Source organism: Pseudopodoces humilis, chromosome 1, assembly GCF_049639895.1.
Source record: "Pseudopodoces humilis isolate 2021_Gansu_Grassland_sample_001 chromosome 1, ASM4963989v1, whole genome shotgun sequence".
NCBI lineage: Eukaryota > Metazoa > Chordata > Aves > Passeriformes > Paridae > Pseudopodoces > Pseudopodoces humilis.
In genome coordinates this window covers 48,521,298-48,544,248 of record NC_142200.1, presented here as the reverse complement: position 1 = coordinate 48,544,248, position 22,951 = coordinate 48,521,298, and the positions used below count along the sequence as shown (strand labels likewise).

At 40.2% G+C, this 22,951-nt stretch overlaps 1 protein-coding gene across 6 annotated transcripts in view; it reads left to right on the top strand.

The window, feature by feature from the left end:
• Positions 1–22,951, top strand: part of DLGAP1 (DLG associated protein 1) — a 403,326-nt gene that overhangs the window by 332,366 nt on the left and 48,009 nt on the right. For 5 of the 6 annotated variants that reach the window (XM_088054765.1, XM_088054756.1, XM_088054761.1 and 2 more), the window contains one exon: positions 5,556–5,696. The exons of the other annotated variant lie outside the window; for it this stretch is intronic. In XM_088054765.1, coding sequence (XP_087910891.1) covers positions 5,556–5,696 — 141 coding nt within the window. The remainder of the gene's footprint in view (positions 1–5,555; positions 5,697–22,951) is intronic. 6 annotated transcript variants of the gene reach the window in all.

The following is a 22,951-nucleotide window of genomic DNA, read 5'->3' as shown; positions in this document are numbered from 1 at the left end:
TCCATAAACATTTTCAGAATGGGCCTCCTTAATCAGAAATATGTGGGGAAGAAAATCATATGGTGATTTCTAAAATTTTGCTTCATTGCTACTGAAGAAAAAAAAGATTTATTTATTTTCCTCACCAGACTATTTCCTGATGTGTTCAGTGTTGTGCATTTACGGCTTCAAATACCCAATTTTTTTACTTTTATGATATAGCTTCATGATTTTATTCCCACTTATAAAATTAATTATGATAGTACTCAGCATTGACATTGTATTTTTCATCCTTGCAATAATCCACAAATGAGAAAAGTAAGGGTTATTGGCCCTGTATCAGTAGTGGAAAAATTGAAATATAAAGGGAGCCTAAAGTTTACTCCAGACCTTTTGATTCTAGTCTTGTGAATACTGATAACATTAAGCTTCCCATCTGAACACTGAAGTTTTCTTCTTCTCGTAGTATTAGCATGTATGCCATGATTTTAAATTTGCCTCTATTTTAATTTCTGTTCATTTAATCTAATTTCAGTTAAGATTTTTAATTTTTTTTAATATATAGTTGCCACAATAAAATATTTTCCAATCAACATTAAAGCAGTGATTTAGGAGTGGACGCATGGATTTTAAAAGTTCAGAAACTGAACAAAGCAACATATTTCAAAATTTAATAGTTATGTTTGTCTAATCAATACATTGCTAACAAAGATTGAGAAAGTGATTAGTTAATTAAGATTTGGCAGACTAGAGTTGTTTGTCATCACCTTGATGAGGGCTAAAGAAAGCAAGGATGCTCCCTGTGATAGCTGAACTTTTGATCCTCCTTAGAGTGAGAAATGGAAAAGATTAGGTTACTTTTTTTTATATGCATTGGTACATCTGCATGAAAAATTTTGTTCAGCATCTTCCTAAGGATCTTGGTTGTAACCTTGGTGTTATACCTCGTTTTTTTCTGCTCACCAAATTAAACCTGGTTCCTTTTGACAAGTGTTTGCCATCAGTGTTTAAAATCTACATCTTTGTGCAAAGAGTCAAGTTACCTAAGTGTTTTATATCTATCTGAAGTTTCTGGATTTCATATGAGATGGGAAGATTAGCACTTATAGTTGATAAGTTAACTTCATTTCCTAAAAATGGATTAAATTCTTGAGTTTCTTATTTTTTGCAACACAAATGTTTGCACTCATGAGAAAATGCAGCTGACATCGTTTTGGGAAATCAAGGAAATAAATTGCGAAAACAGCTGTAAGGAAATTAATATTTGGCTAGTTTGCTTGGAGTACAGTGAATTTTCAGTCAGAGCAGAGTTTCTATCTGCTACAACCATTAATTTTGCTGATTTACTGTAAACATTTGAAATGGCATAAGAGAGCCTAATTTCCTGCCTTTCTTTTAGAAATAGTACTGCCTGATTCCCACATGCAGCCCATTTCAGCTTGGAGTGTTTATTGGTACTATTTATTGTTCTTGTTAAGCCTGGGCGGCATTCTTTGAGCTACCACAGTTGACTGCAAAGAGGGACCTGCAGATCTGTAAGGCATCCCTGAACATCAAAATTTCAAAGCTGCTTAGGTTGAGAAACCATCAAAATCCCTTTCCTCAGACTCTTGAAATTGGGAAGTTTGTGTTCTGGTTTGTGACTCGTGAGATGTAGGTTATAATCTCTAGGAAAGAAGTGCAAAATTACCTTTATTTTGTACAACAATGAGAGCTTCACAGAAGTTCAGGAGCAACTTTAAAACTCTTGTAATGACAAGATCAGATAACAGGCACATTGAACCGCTAACTCATGACACCAGGGAGCTGTGCTGTAAAGCTGGGGTCTGTGTATCCATCATCCCCAGGGCAGCTGCTGTGAGTCAGTAGCTGACCCAGAGCCCAGGACTGATCCCTCCCTCTGCCTGCTCTGATGGCTTAGGAGAGGGGCAATAACATGTGTCATGTGTCTGTGTAGGACTGATCAACGCAGAGGGGTTATGGACGGGTAATTCCCATGTCTGAGGATGGGAGAAGCACCTTCCAACAAGGGCAAAAAAAAGTAAAATACCCCTAGACATCAGGAGTAGAACCAGGATCTGTCCTGCTGACAGAACAGCAGACCCTACTCTCTGTAAAAAGCAAACCTGGAGAAATTTCTGTGCTTGGTCTTTTGGGGAGTTAGTGAGGCAAACTGGATGGTCTTGGACAGACAAGATGAGGTGGTCTGATCAGCAGGTTGTGCTGTTGTATCATTGGAAGCTGTGCCTCAGCACTCCTCCTAGCTTCCTACAAATTCTTTATGGCAATGTGCACATTTATCAACAAATAAAAAGATCTTCTAAGACCTTTTAAAAGATCTCTCTTTTTGAACTCTTAGGCTCATATTCATCATGTCCTGCAATTTATGCAGTTTATGTCATTTAGGATCTTACATCTGACCTGATGAGACTTCCATTCTAATCATCACTTTTTGTCATGATTAGATCATTTAAATCAACATGCTGATCTGATTAAGTTATTCTAGTCTCAACTTCTACCTCTGATTTAAGGTGACAATATCAAAAAATACTTAACTTTACAGTAATCAAACTTTGAGTAGCCAGTAGCATGTTTATAAGTGTCCAGGAGCCAGTGCTAGGGGGCTTGATTATTACTGCTGAGGAGGGGAGAATTTTTCTTTCACTAGCTTGTTTTAATAGTCCAGGAGAACATGTTCTTAAATCATTCTAGACAACTAAACTTCATTTTCTGTTTTATAACCCAAATAAAAATGTCATTTTACTTGTTTCCTGTTAACTCTCCCAAACATCTTGTGCCTCTGCCTTGGCCAAACAAACAGTCCACACACCGTGGTTCTATTGGACAACTAGAAACTGTTTACTCATGTTGTTGACCCAGTTCCAGCCAAGCAGTAAATGTGGAATACAAAAAATTCAGATTGTCTTGGTCAAAGTCAGAAGAATCAGGTTTTCTGTAATATTTAGTTGCCAGTGCCCAGAAAAATGGGTGTGAATACTTTCCAAAAGAAAAGCTTTAAAGAGCATATGTGATTTTGAGGATTACCATGAGCAAGAGGATTATTATGTGATAGACAAAGGGAATAAGAGATTAAAGCACATTAAAAGAGAGTTGTTTTACATCAAAGGTGTAGGACGGCTACACACTTTGTATAATGCAAGGCATTGGCCAGGGAGCCAGACAGTTGGGATTTAGACTGAGCTCTCAAGCTCTTTTAGCTTTTCTGATTTCAGCTCTATATAGCAGTGTCTGAAATATGCAAAGATGTTTGCATTCAGAAGTGAATTAAGCAACAATAATCAGCTTACAGATTTCTGTTCTGTGATAGAACAGAAGAAAAGAGAAAAAATCCAGACATTTAGGTCACATATAAAAAGCCTCTGGGCTGTTTGGAGTGAGCATCCAGTTCAATGATCACAGGAAGAAATTTCTATTAAACAGCCCATCAAAATAGCCTCTTCTCTTTGGCAAAATGCATAACTCAAACATTTAATGTCTTTCATCTTGTCCTGAGATTTGTTTTCATCATCTGATCGCAGCTGAAATCTGAAAAAAAATTTTTTGAGTGTGTACTTAAAAATTATTGTGCAATATGTATTTAAGACTAAAAGTTTAGATTTCCTCATAAATTTTAGATTAAGAAAATTTGCAATCAGCATTATTACGCCAATAGATCAATACGGTCTAGCCCAAAGGGCAGGAGCTTAATTCTCTTGCATCTCATTTTCCTTCCTCTGCCAGCAGATGTAGCTTGTGACTTACTTGTAGGTCAGATTTGACCCTCAAAGCTGTGACAGCATTCCTGTAAATATGTTTGCAGCTGAATGACAGTTCTACATTGTCTGTCCCAAGAGCAGAACACAGCAATTTATTAACTCTGAATTATCATCCAGCCATTTGACATAGCCCTATATGTATCCCAACCCTCTCGGGACTGGATTGGTAAGTTCCAGCATTCATCAAATAAAGCATCCAGACACATTGCAATAAGCCTACTGTTCATGTAATTAAATAAATTCAGGGAGCATGTAAATGAGTCTTTGGCAGCATGAGCCCTCGGCAGCAGCGGAGTTCGGCATTCCACTTTTCCCAATGCAGTGATGTTCCCTGCAGACCTGAGTGCCCCTGGGGCCGAGCCGGTGGGCGCAATGGCCTTTCTGCCCAAAGTGTAAAATGCCATCGGTTAAGGAAAGAATGTTTATAGTTCATACATCATCTGACAGGGTTTCCTTCCTCTGGCAGGGTTTCCCAGGCCTGTGGCTGAGGCAGTAACAAGAGCAGGCAAACACCAGAGGGAGTTATTGTTCTACTGGAGAAAGAAGTGCCTCAGGACACAGTGTTTGTAAATAGTCTGAGGTTTCTACCCAACGAAAAATGTTCAGGTGACAGGACTCCACAAAATGTAAATGGTGAAACCATTAATTCTAATGATGTTTGAAGAGCTGGTGTTCTTCACCAGTTTTCAGTGCTGATTCCAGTGTACTGCTCCTTTGTACCAAGCAGTTGCTGTGTAACACCACTCCAGTAATTTTTTTACATCTCTTCACACTACAAGAGCCTTGCAGTTTAGTATCAAGAGCCAGATGAGCAGGCAATAAGAAGTAACCTTTTTCACTTGTTTATTAAAGGAGTCTTTTCTCCTGGTCCATCCACACAGGCCCATACTCAGTCAGAGTGCCTGTGTCTTGACTGGTAAAGTCCACATATTCTCAGAGTCCTGCTTCCTCGGAGTCCTGCCTGTAGAACATGACCAGGCTGCAACCATCTCCCCAGCTGATCTAGTCTTCCATGGAAGCAAATCTATGGATACATGGATACATGGATACACAGATAGGAAAGAATCGAGTGGGTTATCTATATACTGGAAATAGGCTGCCCTTTCAGCAGCTATACCTGCATTTTATGCCTGCTAAAAGTCTGGCCGCCTTCTGCTCATGAAGTTTCAGCTGGCCATGACCAGGAAAAGTGCATCCCCTGGACTCTCCATAGAGAGGCTCTTGCAACTGCTCAATCTGCAGTAACTGGCTGAAAGAAAGCACACAGTCAGCCCCAAGGTAAATCTATGCCAGTATCTTTTAGAAGAACATTTCAGTGAACAAACTGACCCAATTCCATTACACTTCACACAATGCTGGGCCAGGTGGAAAGCTTCTCCAATTCACTGCTGAACTTCCAAGACAAAGGACTAAAGTGGAGAGTCACTGTCTGCTTTTTCTGTGCATGTAATGAATGCTTCTGCTCTGACTGCTTTTAGTTTCTGTTATTGAAACGGTGCTTAACTTTCCACAGCCATTACACTGAGTGTCACCTGTGGAATATGAAGCAAAGATCAGCTCACCTGTCTTTTCAGCAGAAGACTTCAAAGTTCTTTTCTATTCTCAAAAGGGTATTCTGTAAAAATCACCCTTTCATTGATGAATATCAAAGTAAAACCGGGCTGAGCCCGATGTTAAATTGTATACCCCTGGCTTTCACAATGCTGCCAAGGTGAAGGATTCTGCAACAAAACTATTTTTCCTAACAGTTTTATTGCAGGTATGTAAGATCTAATGGAGATGAGCCTATTCTCTTCTTAGGTGTGTCAGCTTTACAGAGCTCACCAGCACAAAAAGAGGATCTTGGCATTGTTACACTGGCGAACATAGAAGACGCTTCATACATCCGGGTGGATGACTTGCATTGTCAAGATCTTTTAAAAGATCTGGGCGTTATTAGAGGTGGGTGTTTAATTGTTGATTAATTAAAACAGAACCATACATGAATTATCCAGGCAGTAAACCTTTTCCTTCCGATAGGTAAAAAAGAATTCTGAGAGACCTGGAATCACATTCTTGCCTCAACTACACCAATCTGAATGAGAGGAAGAGAACTATATTTAGGTATTTGGTGATGCAGATAGGTGAAATGCTCAGAAACCTATATGCAGACCAGATGTTCAAATAGTTCTGTTTTTACAAATCTGTTTAAATATCAGTATCTCTGTGAAATCAGGTATGATTCCTTGGTTGCAAAGTAATTCATTGCTCCTTATTTTGTAGGTAAAAATCTATATAAATCAGTATGAGTTTGATACTTCCTACAATATGAAGTAAAAGTTTTTATAAAACCAACTTCGCATTACGAAAATAAAATTCCCTGGATTGCTTTCATAGTCAGTGTAAAGTCAGAGACTCTCAGTTCTTTAGTGGTAGCATGCTGTCATTAGAAATGATATTGTCATACAGTATCCCTGGTCCTGTTTCAGTTTATTTCTCCCTCTGACTCTGCTAATACAGCTGTTTTCTGGATCTCTGCTGTGAATATGGACTTAAATTAAAAGTGAAAAATAAGAAAGAGAGAGAAGGGGGTGCGGGGGGAACTGCTGCCATTGAAGACAACTACCATCAAATCTTGTCCTTAATATATGCTCTGGAAGGATCATGGAAGTGATTCACAAAGGAAGTGATCCTTTGTGAACAGCCCATTCACTGGGGACATTTCCATTACAGACTTTTAAACATACCTGTGTCATTTCTCTGTGACTTGCTCACAGCTCCTGAGTAGTGCAAGTGTTTCTTCTGCAACAGCATTGTAGCACTGAAGTGATGGGAAAAAACATTTTTCTACAGCAGCTTTTATAATGAATCCTCTTGTTTGGCCTGGAGAACATTGGCTTGCTGGGGAATGGGTAGAAGCTGCACAAGAGCTTGTGGCTGTAGCAACTGTCCTCCATTAAGTACAGATATACAAAACAAACTGTTTTATAGGCCTGAAAGAATATGTTGTCATCACCCAAAACATAAAACCATGGTGAATACCTCTTAAGACAAAAGTGCAACAGCAAACATTGGACCTGTCAATTTGTGTAAACCCAAGAGCACTATAAACAGTTAAAATTGGAAATGGCAAGCATGACTTACATTCAAAACTAATCATTGAGATATTATCTTAAAGCTCAAAAGGCTCTGCCAGGCAGGTTGCAGGGACAGCAGAGGAGGCATTTGTAACATGAAGAGTCATTTCTCATTAGGACCCTTCAGGATCTGGGTCTGTGAAAAGAAATCTTCAATGGTGAGAACAAGGGAAAAAAGATCAGCTTGCCCTTGGGAAAATATGGCTTGTTAAGCTCATATAGCTTTCCTTTAATAACATATTTTTAGATACCTGTGCTTTTGAATGCCTACTTTAAAGACCACCCACCCTTTAGAGCCCTTTCATGAGGACACACAATCTGTGATAAAAATTTATTTTAGTCACATCAGTGTGTGTGTCCATATGTCAGACCTCAAACAGGGAGGAGAAGCACTGGATAGTAGTCCCAGTGGCAACACAGAGACTGATTTCCAAGAGTAAAACTCCAAATCACTCTTACAGCCATCTTTTATGTTTTCTTCATTTCTATCTGAAGTTGTTACATCAAGGTATTGAGACACTTGATTTTATGTTTGTGGTCTTCTAAAACTGAAGCCCTTCTACCTCATCTGAAATACAATGTCTACATTTCTGCTATAGCATATTTTTCCCTATCTCAGCTATATTCAAACCCATTTACCAAGGTAGATCCAAAGGAGTTATGTATTAAAAAACTCATCACTCCTTTGAATCCCCTGAACAGTTTATTACTCCAATTTCAGTAAAGGATATTTCTTTAGAAAGTTTACTGGATGTCTTCAGAACTTGATGAAACTTTATCACTGTTAGCCTGTCATCAAAGTCATCAAAGTGTTTAATCAATGCCTGACAATGCTGAGCTGTTAGCATCCACTCATCCCCTTTACTACAACGCCTTAGTTTCATTTAGGCAGCTGAATTTGCCCGGGATTTGCATGAGGTTACAAACTCAAACCATGTTCATGTTAGTCAGGAGCAGCCCCAGAGCCAGTTCTGTTTTGCCTCTGCTGTGTCCAGTCTAATCACTGTTACTCACAGGAGCCTGGATCCATGATGGCTCCTCTGGGAACCCAAACTATGTCTAGCTTCTTTTACTAAATTGGAGAAGCAAAGGTTTAAGTGGTCCATCCTGAATCCTATTTCCACTTTCTGGGATCCTCTGGGAGTATATTTCTCACCCTGGTTCTGGTGTTGGCTACAGAAAAGACAGAATATAAGCAGATCACAATTTTGTATATAAGTTTAAGGGACCTCTTTACAATAATGTGATGGCACTGTGATGGCAGTAATAATCTCCATTTCCATCAGTCTGTTTTCCTTCACCCCTAAAATGGCACACATAACACACCCACTCCAGAATGTAGTGTGATTCATATGAAAGTCTACCCTTGGCCAAGCCTGTACTTGACAGCTCTTGTGCTTTGCAGAGGATTATTTCATGGGGCAGAGGAGGAGAGAACAACTGAAGACTGAATCTGTTTGTATACACACAGATGTGTATTCCTGAACTAACATTTCCCTGCCTGACCTCAGGAAGACTAGATGAAACACCGCACTAGCTGCTGAGTCAGTGAGGCTCTTTGAACTGATAACCGTGGCATGTTCTGTGATGTGGTTTGCCTGGAAACATACTTGTTTCTTTTGAAAATTCAAAATAACAAAATGACATCAGTTGTACTGTGCATTGAAAAACCTAGGCTGAGATGGCAAGCTGTTTTAGTCCATAAATGATTGCAGATGTTTGGGTGAGGCTGCAAAACACAGGGCTTTTCAAACATGTACATTTGGGGAAGGAAGCTAGGGACATATATAAACATGAACATATTTGTTATGTACTGCAGCCTGTCAACTGGTCCCATTTCAGATTGGCAATTATTAAAGATATGCAAAAGCAAGTGGAAACTATGATGGCTGCAATGCATCTGGTTTAGTGAGTGTTTTCCATTTCTGACTCTATAGGCTTTCCTCCCTTTGTCTGATGCCAGTTACATACTAAACACACAGAACTGTCAACAGGCTGAAGAAGAGGCCTAGGAGGTATACTGCTAGTTTTCATTATCACCAGATTGCAAAAGCATATAGCCTGAGCTGGTTTTCAAGCAGCTCTGTGTCCCAGGAGCCTGCTTTGCTAAGTAGGATCTGGATGGTACCAATTTAGAAAGCTCTCTAGTTTGTGATGTCCTTTAAGTGAATGAGTCATTTGCCAGAGTCACAGGCATAGGAACAGGATAGAAAGAAGAGCTACTAGATGAAGAACTACTGGCATTAGATCTTCCTCCTGATCTTAGAATTTGGGCTGTTTGGCCCTGAGTTCCAGAAGGAAGCTCCAAATAGTTCTTGCTGATACAGCATCAAGAAGGTGAGTGACAAGGGCTGTTGGATGACATGGACACCCGCTTCCCCGCCATAAGAAAAAACAAGTTATCATGTGCCTTCACCTTAAAAAAGCCAATGGCAGGCAAAAATCTGTCATGACAAAATGATCTTTTTGCGTCACTTCTTTGGGCCAAATTGCAGCTTTTTAACCCCTTGCCATGTGGTAATTCTAACAAATCCTTCAGCTCACTTGTTCAGCCTAACCCTCTATGTAGCTTTGGGCAGAAAGTGAGGAGGGCCTTGCTGCAGTGTGTTTGCAGCTGTTCTGCAGCATTATCTCTAGTTATGTGTTAAGTTCCTGTAAACCCAGCTCCTGACATCTCTGCACTCCTGTGTTTATTACAGATGACAAATTAAAAATAAAGCTTCAAGTATTAACATAGCAAAAAATCTCATTGTTCAGTTATCTTAAAAATTAAACTGTAAACTACTTTTTCAAAGTTGTACTTTTTAGAAAACTGCAACTTTTGCAATGTGCAGTTGGAAGATGAATAACATAATTTCTTTCCAGATTGGTGTTGTTCTTTTCTATTTGACAGACATTTTATTTTAAAGTGTGGGCTTGATGTAAGTGTGCCAAAAGTGCTAAAATTGAATTGCAGAAGGTTAGGGAAGAAAATCTGTTATTTTTATGAAATGTCCAAGACTATTTAGATGTTTCGGTTTTACTCTATGGGTTCAAGAAGCAGTTATGCAAATAAATAAAAAAAAAATAATTAAAATTAATTAAAATCTACTAAGGAATTGTAAAGGATATCACATCAGACTAGTAAGTAATTGCACACAACTGAGATACACAAGTGAAAAAAATGGGTTTCAGGAACATATATTCAAAGAAACCTGTAAATACTTATTGCGTGTGCTAGAAGGCAAAATTTAGCCAGTGATTTCAAAATTCATTGCTGACATTTGTCTTTTCTCAATACCCCAAACTTCATAAATGTGTTTCTGTTTAAAATGTCTTCTCAATGTCTGGAAGGTTCAGTAAAACTTAGCAGCTGGGAGAAGAAAAAAGCACGAAGTCTTAGCAGGTTCTGTCCGCACGAACAGCAGCAGACAGTATCTTAGACTGAAACTGGTGCCCCAAGTGGCACCAGGGACTAAGGATTTCATCAAGAGCAGAGTTATTCATAGGAATAACTGAAAAATGATGGGACAACTCACATGACTAGAGGATTGTGATGGATGGAAACAGGCTGTTTCAAAAAGACAGGCAGGACAAAACTGGAGGAGTCTCGCTCTTTGTCAAGGGGAACTTCTGGTACATAAAAGTCAACCACAGCAATTGATGGATAGAAGTCAACCACGGCAACTGTGGAAGTCCTACAGAATGCCTTTGGGTCAAGATCAGAGCAGGCATCTTCAAGGGGGATATTTCAGTAGGCAACTTCTACTGGTCTCCAAACCAAGACAGTAAGACCAACAAAGCCATATTCAAGTCACTCAAGCAAGCTTTGGAAGGTTCACAGAACCTGGTTCATGTGAGTGACTTCAGCTGTCCAGACATTTATTGGAAGAACAGTACAGCAGCTCACGTTATCCATCAAGTTCCTAGAGTGACTAGGAGGATTACTTCCTCATACAAATATTAGAGCTGTGCCAAGCAGGAATGAGGCACTGCTGGACTCACAAACTGAGAAAAACCTGCTTTGAAATATCTTGGTCACTGATAGTGTTGGCTATAGTGATCACAGTATTGTGGAGTTTGGGATTTGGCTGGGCATGCAGAAGGTTAAAACCAAAGGGTTTAGACTTTAGAAGAGCAAACTTCAGCTCACTCAAAGCTCAGGTGGTAGGTGGGGCAGGTGGAAAGAGAGGACGGTAGGGTCCTCTGGAACCTTCCATGGAGTAAAAACATGCAAACAGGCTGGAAAACATCCAGAGAAGGGAAACAAGGACAATCAAAGGACTTGAAAGTCTGCCATATGAGGAAAGAACTGGGTTTGTTAGGCCTTGAGAAAAGAAGGCTTAGGGGACACCTAATCTTGCAGGGGCCCTGTCTGAGGGAAGCTGCCACTGCCATGCAAGTAGTATTAACACAAAGCAACAAGTACCTGATGGCAAGATGGAAGCATTATTGAGACAACGGAAGTGCTTGGTTGCATTATGTTTACCATCCAAGCTCCTGAGTCAGTACTTCCAGTGTCTTGCAAGGCTGTACTCTTGGTAGTGATGATGAGCATCAAGGGGAAATAACAGTGCAAAAGCTGTTGTGCTGCAAAGAGGGTAAACTGAATTTTTGGTTACGTCATGCAAAAACATACTATTGTGCTTCATAGAATGTAGCACAATTCTGTGCTTCAAGTGATGAGACTCTAACATTCTGTCCGGTTCTGGGGTAAGATGTAAGCCTGGGTCATGTCCAAGCATAATTTAAATGCAGTGATGGCAATTACCTGCAGTGATGGTGTTATACCAGCAAGAACTAAAGACATGCTGGTGGTGGAGAAAATTCTCTATACTCTGGTTGTTCTGGTCTGAGGGCTGAGGAGCATGGCTGCCTTCATGTTCCCCTTTCTTGGGCAATGGTACATATCAAACAGGCTGATCTCCACATCACTAAACTAATCATTGTTGGCAATTACTTTGCAACAGCTCATTCTTTAGTAAATGCCATTTTGATGACATTATTTGAGGTAGTGGTCTAGAAGCTATATTAGCTCTGGAATCTGTGTTCCTATTTAAATCTCCCAGTCACAAGAAGTAATAGTACATAAACATTTGGAGAAGGGCTTTCTTGGCCAAGGTGCTGTGCAGACATGGTAGTTCCCCTGTAGAACCAATGGGCTTGCTTAATCCCCCAGTGTACCAGAAGGGGTTTTATGAGGCTTTGCAAAATATAATCCAGAGGACCTCGTGGGTTTTTTTCTCCTTTTTGTTCTGCTCTGGACAAGAAGATAATTTCGGATTGAAGCATCTGTAGCATATGTTTTCTGCAGAGCTGGTGATAATAGAAATGTTTCAGTGAGGTCCCTGTATGAGTTACGTCACTTGTTTTTTGACTCGGCAATCAGAGAGGAGCTAGCAAGGAAGCCTGCTGTCAGTGCTGGAGAAAGGATGTAGGTCCTGGCGGCAAGCCCAGGCCTGCTCAGCAGATCAAAGGCTCTTCCCTTGGCTCCCATAGCAGCCGGAAAAGCAGCTGCCCAGTACCCTTTCAGCATCCTTCGTTCCTTTCTCCTCTGCCAGCAAATAACTTCTTTTTGCTCCCCACCTCAGCAATAGCCCCTTTTTTTTCCCCCTCAGTATCCTGCCAAGCAAGGCCCTTTTATGGAAAGTGCTAGTGTTTACTACCTGCAGATCCCAGGGCCAGCCAGTGGAAACACACTGGGAATACTCCAGTTCTTACATGCTCCTCCCTTCTCCCAGATACGCTCCCAGCTGCGACTTTAACCTGGAAGATGAGGCAAAGCTGAAAGGAACAAGCCATGGGTATAAACCACATGCCATTTTCCAAGCCAGCCTGATGGAAGATTTGAATTTGGAAAAGTACTTTTTGTGCCAAAATAGCATAACAGCCATGCTTTGAAACTCTTCCCACTCACCTCCCAGAAAAATAAATAATGTGGCTTTTTTGTGGGCTTCTTCGTGGTGGCTTTTCCTTTTTAAATACATGACTGCCTTCCTCCAAAGCTGTTGCTTGTCAGTGCTGCTACTCGCTGTCCCTGTTAACTGGTTCCTGACGGGAAGTTTGTCCGCCATGAAAAGAGAGTTAAGCAGACATGTCAGAGAACTGCAGACTCTGCAAGAAGAAAACTGTGTCTGCTATTACACTGCTGTTTCTGCTTCACTTACATTATGGGCTGGTTGATGGGAGCCTTTAAAAACAGCAGCACTGAGCTTCAAAGGCTCATGCAGCCCCTACATACCAAATTACTGCTAAATAGGGGATGAAAGCCTGACCCCTGAGTGCCCCGCTGGCAGTGTCTGCATCACCAGCACCTTTTCTTCTCCCTGGTTTTGAGAGCTGATCAGCCCAGTACTGCTAGGTGGATAAACTGTCCTGCACGAATATGCTAAAGGTCTTGAAAATATTTTTGTAGCTGCTTTTGTAAGCACTGCTAGGCACTTCAGCCTGCAGTCAAAGCTGCACTGTGGATATGAGGTTTTCCATGCTCAGTAGGCAGTCCCTGAGCTTGGGTTTGCTGACTAATTATCTGCCATCATCAAGATTAGTATGGGAGCAATGTTTTAAAAGATCTTTGTTCCCAATGTGAGTTTCTAATGGCTATTAAAACTGTGTGTGTTTGGGAGCTCCTCTGGGCAGCTTTTCTCCCTGTGTTCACACACTGCTAATAACACCTTCATATGGGTTTGCCTACTACAAATTGCCAGTAATTAATAATATTCTACATAGAAGCATCAGAAACAGTTAATGCATGTGACTGCAGGCTGGCCCAGTACCTAGCCCAGATGCTTGGTAGACAAGTTTTTCTTTGCCTCAGTTTCTCCTTCAGTAAAATCAAGAGATTGAGTAGTGCTTGTCAAATGTTTATGGGCAGGTGGTGGAAACCATTGGAAATGACAGGTGCAGAAGCATACCAGATTATTTTCCATAGGTTTCATTATTATATCTGATGCTTTTATAATGGAATCTAATTTTCTAACTCATCTTTTGCATAAATATGCCATATTAGACAGTAGTGGCACTGTGGGGGGAGTTGGAATAAGTGGAGAGAGTGAACTGCAGGATCATTATCACCAGAAATACATATCATTGTTTGTTATCATACCTCTAACGAGGCACAATTATTCCTGTAATTTTTTTTTCTCATTGTTGTCCTTAATTATTCTTCTCCATGTGTCTCCTACCAACATTTTTTTATTATGTGAATTGCAAAACTTCTCATGGGTCCAGTGAGGCACCAGTGTCACAGAAAAGCAGTAGAGTCCCTTGAGTATGTGTAGACTTTTCTTTCTCTCTTCTCTGCCTTTATTAGCATCTTCCCACTTGCCTGTTCTTTTCTCCCTGTGTGTCTGGTTTTGTCTTTACTACAACTGAAACAAATAATTTTGATGAAACAAATATAAAGAAGGAGGGCAAAACACCCTCTTGTGTTTTGTTTAGTAGGGAAACATGCAGCATTATAAAATATCAAAACCCCAATGACACTGTAGGAAAATTCAGGTAACAAGTAAAACAAAGAGATACCCAGAATAAACACGCAGATGCACCAGGCAGGATTCAACTCAACATCGTGATGTGTCTTTATCCCAGGAGAGATATGAGATAGTCATAGGCCCTGGTCTTCAACAGTTTTTAGAATTCTGGAAAATTAATCATTACAGTAAGGTTTTAAAGGATTTCAAGGAGTGGGTGAAGAAAGTAATTTGTTTTGAGAGGACAGCTCAGGGCTTTCATGATCTTTTTACTGTCCTGGTAAATCATTTATCAGGGCAAACTTTCAGAAAACTCCCACACAAACCATGCTAGACAGAGTCTCCCAAAAGTAATATTACTCCTCTTTTATGCTTTCCAGACCTAAAAATAGAGAGAAAGAGGGGCTGCAATACCAGGATGGTACAGTCCCCTGCTTGATAATGTGAAGGCTTGAAAGCTTCCCTTTTCTGAAATATTAAGTGAATTGTTCAGGACTATGAGGATGTTTGTTTCTAATTTAACCTTGTTTTTTGTGTTTTATTTCTAATACCTGATACAAAAGTCAAAATAGTACCACAGTGTGAAGTATTTTCTCTTTTGAATTATTAAAATGGAATATAAGCTTTATTTTTTCCCCCATTAATTGTTCTGGTTGATATCACTAGCTTAGGGCAGAGGTGTGGTTTGGAAGGCTCAGATTTTAAAATATTAAGATAAAGGGGGGGAAAAAAAGCAGAAAGGAGGAATTTCTCCCTGCACATCTGAGGGCCCCAGAAAACCTGGGATCATATACATGACTTCTGGAAGGATACATTTCACCTTGTGTTCATCAGTTAGGAGGTTTTCTCTGGTCTAAAATATCCCAAATTATCACTGTCATTTGTATGCAGCATCAACTTCAAATGTGGAGTAACAATAATGAGGTATTAAAAAGGAATTTCTTTCTATTTATGTTTTGAGTTTCAAACAGTTCAGTTGCAATTGATTTATTACAGGAATATTAATTTAATTCAAGGACAAGAGCTTTGAGAGCTTTCTAATAAAACGTTAAGATTGGGCTATGAGGAATAATGGATAATTTCTATTATTGCTTTCTCCATGGCCGTGATCATTTTCCCATCGTAGATGTTAGTACATTGTGAAAGGGAATAGTGTAAAAGGCACAAGGAATAACTTTGTGTTAATTTCCAGCAAGAAAATCAAAAGCAGGTGTTGAAAAAGTTTTGTGTAAATGAAAAGTGTATGCACAGAGAAAGTAACTATATGTGCAAGAGAAATGTACCTTTTTTTTAAATTATTTGCGCATAGCATGAGCTGATAGATTTCAATAAACCTCCTTCATCTTAATTATGTAATTAGCCACACTTCCCATGGGCTGTGAGAAACCTGGAGAGACTGAAAAGAGGTGAAACGACAGGGAAGGTGGAGATTATGGAGAGAGAAAGGGCTGAAGTGAGAAAGAAGTAATCCAAGGGAAAACAGGCTTTCTGCTACGTTTCACATGGAAGATTTATCCTCATCCTTGCCAGCCTTGAAACTTGGAGGTTTTAATTGTGGACTCAAAATAAGAAACCTGTGGTTTTCTCATTCAGATGGGCTCCCGCTGCCTGCCCGCAATGTCTGTGAAGCAGCTATGGTGGTGTTCTATGCTCTGTAACATGTAATTCATGAGTGTCAAATATGATGTTAAAAATCCACCACCCTCCCCGCCCTGCATACCTATCCATTCCCTAGTTCACCAAGAATATTTGACTCTGCTCACCCCTGATGGTATTTTGCTGGCACACAGACCTGCTCCTTGTGCCCTTACTGATCTCTGCTCTAGGACTGTGTCTGTCTCTTCTATTTCCATGTCTCTGGAAGACAGCGTTAGCTGTTTGCCAGCATTAAGGCAAACATGGATGCAAAATCCCTTCCACACAGCAGCTATTTCAAACAAGCTGCTGTGAAGGAATTTCTGCTAAAAACAGAGGAGAAAAAAAGAGCTGGTATCTCAAAATACTTTCCTCATTGCAGCAGCCAGCTGAGGAGGAAGGTCAGGAGAAAGCAATGCTGTTCTCAGGTAATGTGGGGTAAGGGGGAAAGGGTAGGAGACACTGAAATGTGTTCATAAAGGAGAGATGGAAACCTCCAGACACACAAAGAGGAGAAGCTAATGTGCCTTCAAAGTACATTTAACGTGGGATTGCTGACATGTCATCACAAGCACCAGCATAGAGCTATTACATGGGTCACTGCAGGGACAGGGTTACTGTGCCCTTCTGTAATCCTGTTGGATTTATTTTATATTTAACTTTGCCGTTGAATTCCACCTTGTATAATGTTTGGTTTAGGAATAAGTTCTACAGCATTCCATTTTTTTAATTCTCACCTGGCAATAGGACTTGTATCCCCAACTCCCCCGCAATGTAATTTTTGTCTGAAAAGTAAAGTAAAGTCTCTTTGAATAGTATCCTTCACTCTTTACAGGTATTTTTCATGGGAAGTTCAAAGGGAATTTTTCATTTCTCAGATACTCATGCTGTTTTTGCAGGTGCTTTAGAAAAGTTTCCACTAACAAATAAACAGTAAGAGTCAGGTGTGATGAAAATTGCTCAGCCACAAACCATCAATACTGAATATGCTAAGATACAGTTGAAGTGAGTTGCTTAACAAGTGCTAAAATCTGACCTAGTTCCATAAGAGGTGTTACAGAATGATGCTGCACATAACATAAAGTATCTTTTTCCAAGCTTCATGAATAGTAGAAGAGGTGACTGTTCATTATTGGTTACACTTTTATCCCAAGCCTCTTCTTAATGAAGCTTCACTGACACACTCACAGCCTTCAGCCATCCAAAATACAGAACCATCATCCTTCTCCTTTTCCACAAAAAAAAAAAAAAAAAGTGGTTTTAGAAGCAAGCAAAAAGGAAGCAAAAAGCAGCAGCACCTTGAACATGTTAGAGATGTCAGAAAAATTGTGGCAAAAAAACAAATATAACACCTTCCAACTCCCAGAACTCATAGCTGGATTTTGGTATGGATATGGCTGGAGGGTGCTGAGACAAGGTCAGGGTCTAAACTGTATGTGTTCCAAGCATTTGCATGGAAATTGGTGAGCCCTGGCTTACCTGGGGTCCTAGGAAACAAGACTTTCTAGGGATGTTTCCAATGAAGGAAGACACAGCATCAGCAGGTCAACAGCTGCCTTTGTTGAGGACACCTTACCAGCAGCAGTCACTAAGTCCACCCATTGTTTCCCCTTTGGTGACAGTATGAAGAATATCCCAAAAACACCTGTGCCTGAGCTCTGCCTCCCTGGTCTGGGTCACTTGCTCACGAGGTCACAACACTGAACTGTGCAGGTGGTTCTTAGGACACACACCCTGAGCAAGATTCACCAACTACAACTCGTTAAGCACAGAAGCAATCCCAGTAGCTTCATGTATTTGACAGCGGTGGCCTTGCATCAATTCAGAGTTTATATACTTCCTTAGAAATCCTCTTACTTATTTTGAAAGTAGTGGAAGTCATGGATATTTTTTTCTGCTTGTTAATAAATACATTGAAGACAGTGAACAAAATCCAGACAAAAGATGTTTGGGGCAGAAGCCATTATATTTGAAGAAGTCCTTGACATCTTCAGGAACAAAAAAGATATCTTGCTATTTCTATTTTTCTTTTTTTTTTTTTTTTTTTTTTTTAATGTATGAGACTCATGAAAACAAGGATCTATTTACAAACCTATCTGAACAAATAGCTCCAAAGACAAAAGGTAATTGCATAATGATCACCACTGTGGTAGCAACAAAAATTTAATTATTAATGGTAAGACTTCATCTCCACCATTTTTGCAGACTATTATGCCTTGTGGGATAGGGAAGTGTGCTTCATTAGGGGCTTCTCTTAAAAAATAAATGCAAACCATATGCACATTCAGCTCAAGGTCTTTACCTCAGAAATAATTATGTCCATAGCTACACACTGCCTGTTAGCTAAATGTCATTCAAGGTCTTCCTTGTAATATTAGAAGCATGAGTAATACCAGATTAACCAAGTTCCTGAAAAGTATTTTGAGGGCTATTCTTTAAAGCAAATTAGATTGTGGGACATTGCTCAAGGCAGAGAGAGGACACTGGAAACTTTAAGGAACAAAACAGTCCTCTTGACATTTACTGCAGGCTTGTCTCTGTGTTGTTAGGCACAGGGCTTTTGCATGTGAATAAGAGCCAATTGTACATGAAGAAAGAGTAAGAGAATGAACTTTGAGGAAAATTATTTCAAATGGTGCCTACACACTTGGGATCTCCAAGGTCAAGGGTAGGAAGTGCACAGGCTAAGGTCCAAAATTCCAGTGAGACAGAGAGGGATCACAATATTCCAAAATATAGCACCTTATTTGGCAGGAAATAAAATACAGAAGCACAAGTGTGTAAGCATATGTATTGTGTTAAACATATATATATTGTGTATTGTCCTTTAAATATAGTCGCTGGTAAAAGGGGATTCTGCTATAAAGAAAACTGTATCTTTACTCAGTTCTTTGGCAATTTAGCTACTCTCTGTTTCATCAAACAGGAGCAATATTCACCCTGACGAGGGGTTCCCTCAGACCTGGGGACATTAACCAATTGCAGTTTAAAGAAACTTAAAGTGGGCAAGAATGAGTAAAGATAGAAGGAAAAGTGTGTGAGGGACCAGCATGTGTGTGTGTGTGTATGTGTGTGAGAGAGAGAGAGCTGCTCTTTCTTGTACGAGTTAAGCTGGGAAATGACACCTGTCCTTAGGTATTATAGTGAGTGATGGCCAGTGCTGGGTCTGGACCTGCTAGCTTAACCCTTGCAGTATCAGATCTGACCTTCTGATGGCAGCCACATGGCCTTGAGTCTTGTGAAGTGGCACAAAGCTGGCAGATCTGCCTTGCAGTGTCGCACAGTCCCAAATGAGATCACTCTACATACAGGGCAGCATTGAGTGGTCCTCAGAGGGACAGCAGAGTGTTATGCATCACAAGCTGCTCAGTGTCCTGCCACAGTGAACCCCCCCGTTCCCAGAAAAGCACCTGCTCATGGCTCATGGTCAGTGGGGCTGTGGATGTGCTGGAAAAATTATGGTACGTTCTAACTACATTATATACATGTAAACAGTCAGATATCTGGATGTATTTCTTTTCAATTTATACCTGTGTAGTTCTGTTGACCTTGGTGGATTTATCCAGGTGTATGTCAGGCCAGAATCAAAGCCTCTGCTCTGTCAGTGAAAAGGGAGTCAGAAGCTGGGCTGGTGTGCTTAACACAACACATGATTACTAGGAGAAATGACTTGGCAGGAGTTGAAGCACCAGACATACAGAAAATGTTTGCTTTGAAATTCCAGAGACTTGACTGTCCCTTTGGTTTTTTGGAATGCTTTGATTTAGTCATGTGGGGTGGGAGCTGGCTGTAACCTTGCAAGGGCACTGGGAACAGTACCTCTTGTGCAGCTACAGGAGATGTGAAGAGAATTAACTGTCAGCAAGCTTCAGGGAGACAGCAGATGTATACGTGGTTAAGAGAAGTTTGGCTGGCTTGTAAAATTTATTTCCACCACAAGATCAAAAGTGTATAAAATATGTAATCCTTGGATGTGTAATGTGTAACAGGACATAGCAATATAAGTGAGGGAAGAGCGAATTCATTGCATGTGAGTGGCGGAACAGCTTCACTCTTAATTACATGAGAGCAGGAAAAAAGAAGGCTCCTGCAGTTTCCGTGATTACAAATTACACATGCCCACAAGGAACTCAGGATTTGGTGCATTTTAATAATCCATTTTATGATTCATTTTTCAGAAGTAAACATTCCAAGCCAACTCTGCTTGCTTTTGGGTGCAATTTACAGGACAGCCCTTGCATCAGCAGAACGAGCCATTGACGCAAACCTGCTTGCTGTACTTGAGTGCTCATCTGATTTACTCACACGCTCATCAGTTAAAGGTAGCTGGTGTACATTTTCTGCTTCTACTCATGTCACCAGCTCAAGCATGAATGTAGATGGTGCCTCCCCAAAAAATTTCAGCATCAGAAAAGCAGCAGTGGGACTGGATGCTGTTCCCATGTTGCCAGAGGCTCCTGCTAGACTCCTACCACATATCCAGGACCAAAGCCTTCATTCTTGCTGCACACACTGGGCATTGTTAATGAGGTTTGCACAAGAGGAGAGAAAATAAAACACCTGGCTGAAATTTCCTCACAATAGCTTCAGTAATTCAGCCCTCTTCTGTAGCTTTTGTATATTGTTAATAAGTGGTTCCATTTATTTTGCATTGTTACACTGGCATTTTTTTCCTAGGATTGTAATAAAAGTAGGATGAGGGGGAAGAAACGTCCACTACTTTAAAAGTGGATTTAACAAAAGGAAGGAAAAATTATTACTGCTGTAAAAATGTGCTTCTGTTCCACCTTCTTAATAACCCAACCATGGAGAAATATTCTGAGTAGATTTTTTAAAAACATATGTGTTCCCACTGAGAAATCAGCTGATTCTTTCTGATTTTCCTTAGTCTCTGAGATTAGTCACATGCACAAACCTCACAGATGTTCTCTGATGATCATATTGGGGGAGACAAGAAACATGCTGACCAGCACAAGCCAGACTACCCATGAAAGTTAGATTTTGTCTGTATGGTACCTCTTACCTGAGATCACTTATTGGATGTAATCTAGGAGACTTTTACTGAAGCCAGTTTTGCTGGAAGAATAGGTAGGCTATAATCATTGTTGACTTCTTGACTCTAGGCTTGCTAGTGAGGCATCTGCCCATGCTTTTGAATCTCTTTTGATTGAGGTTTGGTTTTTTTACCAGGCATCCTAGGAAGGTGGTTGATGCCCCATCCCTGTCAGCATTTAAAAGGCATTTGACAATGCCCTTAATAATTTTAACATCTCAGCTCTGAAATGGTAAGGAAGTTGGACTAGATGATTGTTGTAGGACCTTTCAACCAAAGTATTCTATTCTATTCTATTCTATTCTATTCTATTCTATTCTATTCTATTCTATTCTATTCTATTCTATTCTATTCTATTCTATTCTACTATAAGGTCATGTTGAACCCTTGGGTGACTAAAACCTACTTTTAGAGCACAACTCATGTGAAGAACAGCTGAGGGAGCTGGGGTTGCTTAGCCTGGGGAAAAGGAGGCTCAGGGGAGACCTTATTGCTCTCTACAAGTGCCTGAAAGGAGGTTATGATGAGGCTCATCTCTCAGGTAATAAGGGTGAGGACAAGAGGAGGTGGTCACAAGTGCCAGGGGAGGTTTATATTAGATATTAGGAAAAATTTCTCTGCTTAAAGAGTAGTAAGGCATTGGAATAAGCTGCCCAAGGAAATGGTGGAATCACCATCCCTGGAAGTGTTCAGAAGACATGTGGATGTGGCATTTGGGTATATGATTTAGTGATGGACTTGGCAGTGCTGGGTTAATGGTTGGAAGTGATGATCTCAGAGATCTTTTCTAACCTTAACAATTCCATTATTCTGTGAAAAGGTGGGACTGTGTTAGATGGTGGGACAGGAGTTATGAGAAGCTGATTGCTTTTAAGAATTTGGATTTTAAGGAATGAAAAATAATTTAATTTTAATTGACTATTGACAGTTTCTTTATGGTGAGTTCAGCTGCCCTAGCTGTGTTGCTGAGAACACTGCAAGCCCTCTGACAATGAGTGCTGCAAACAGCACAGTCAAACATGTCCACAGCAGACAGGGAAATTGCATTTCATACATAATTCAAAATCTGCTACAGCAATTCTGTAAGGTCAATATCTATTGTTAACTCAGAGGAAATCAGAGAGAAAAGAAACAAGCATTTGTTCTTCTGATCTTAGAAAGAGCTGTCTACAAACTGCTGATTTCCACTGCATGGCACTACATGAACAGCAGAGCTCTTCTATGTATAGACAAGCAGTGCATCTGAGACACATAAACTATGAGGGTAGAAAAGTATCATTTCGTCTCCAGATTTTAATTTCAGAGCTCCACAAAAATGGAGAAAAGAGACTAAATATAAACAGGGGCAACTTAGTGCAGCAACATGCTGAAGTTGTTTAGCATTGGGATTCCTCTTGCTTAATTGGCCATCCAAAATTAGTCATCTGGGCCTGATGTTCAGTAAAGGGAGGGAGGCAGATGTTGCCAAAGGGTAGTTCATCCCCTTCAAATATAGCTCTTATAAGGAGGGTGGGATAAGTTACTTGACAGAGTGCCTGTGGTTTCCAGGTATTTATAGCCATTTATACAGGTTCTCCCAGATTTTTCCTCTTTTTGTTTTCTGGATATATTTGCTAAGTGGTGTGTGAGTGTGCTTTGTATTTGTTTCGGATTTCCTTTTGCAGCAAGGAACTGAAGTTATCTAGACTGAAACTGCTCAGCACACAGAAGCCAAGTCATAACTGGGATTTTCAGACAGACAGTACTGCAACAGGACATAAACAGCATGTTGGAAAACTTCAGGCATTTTGTGCATACTCTGCACAGTGAGTAGGCACTTAGACAGGAACTTTATCCTTCTGGACAAAGAGGGTGACATTAACTATGTTGTTACAGAAAGCAAAACAGCAGATGCACAAGAGGCCAGTGATCAAACAATGCACTGAACTCCAAAGCAGAAAT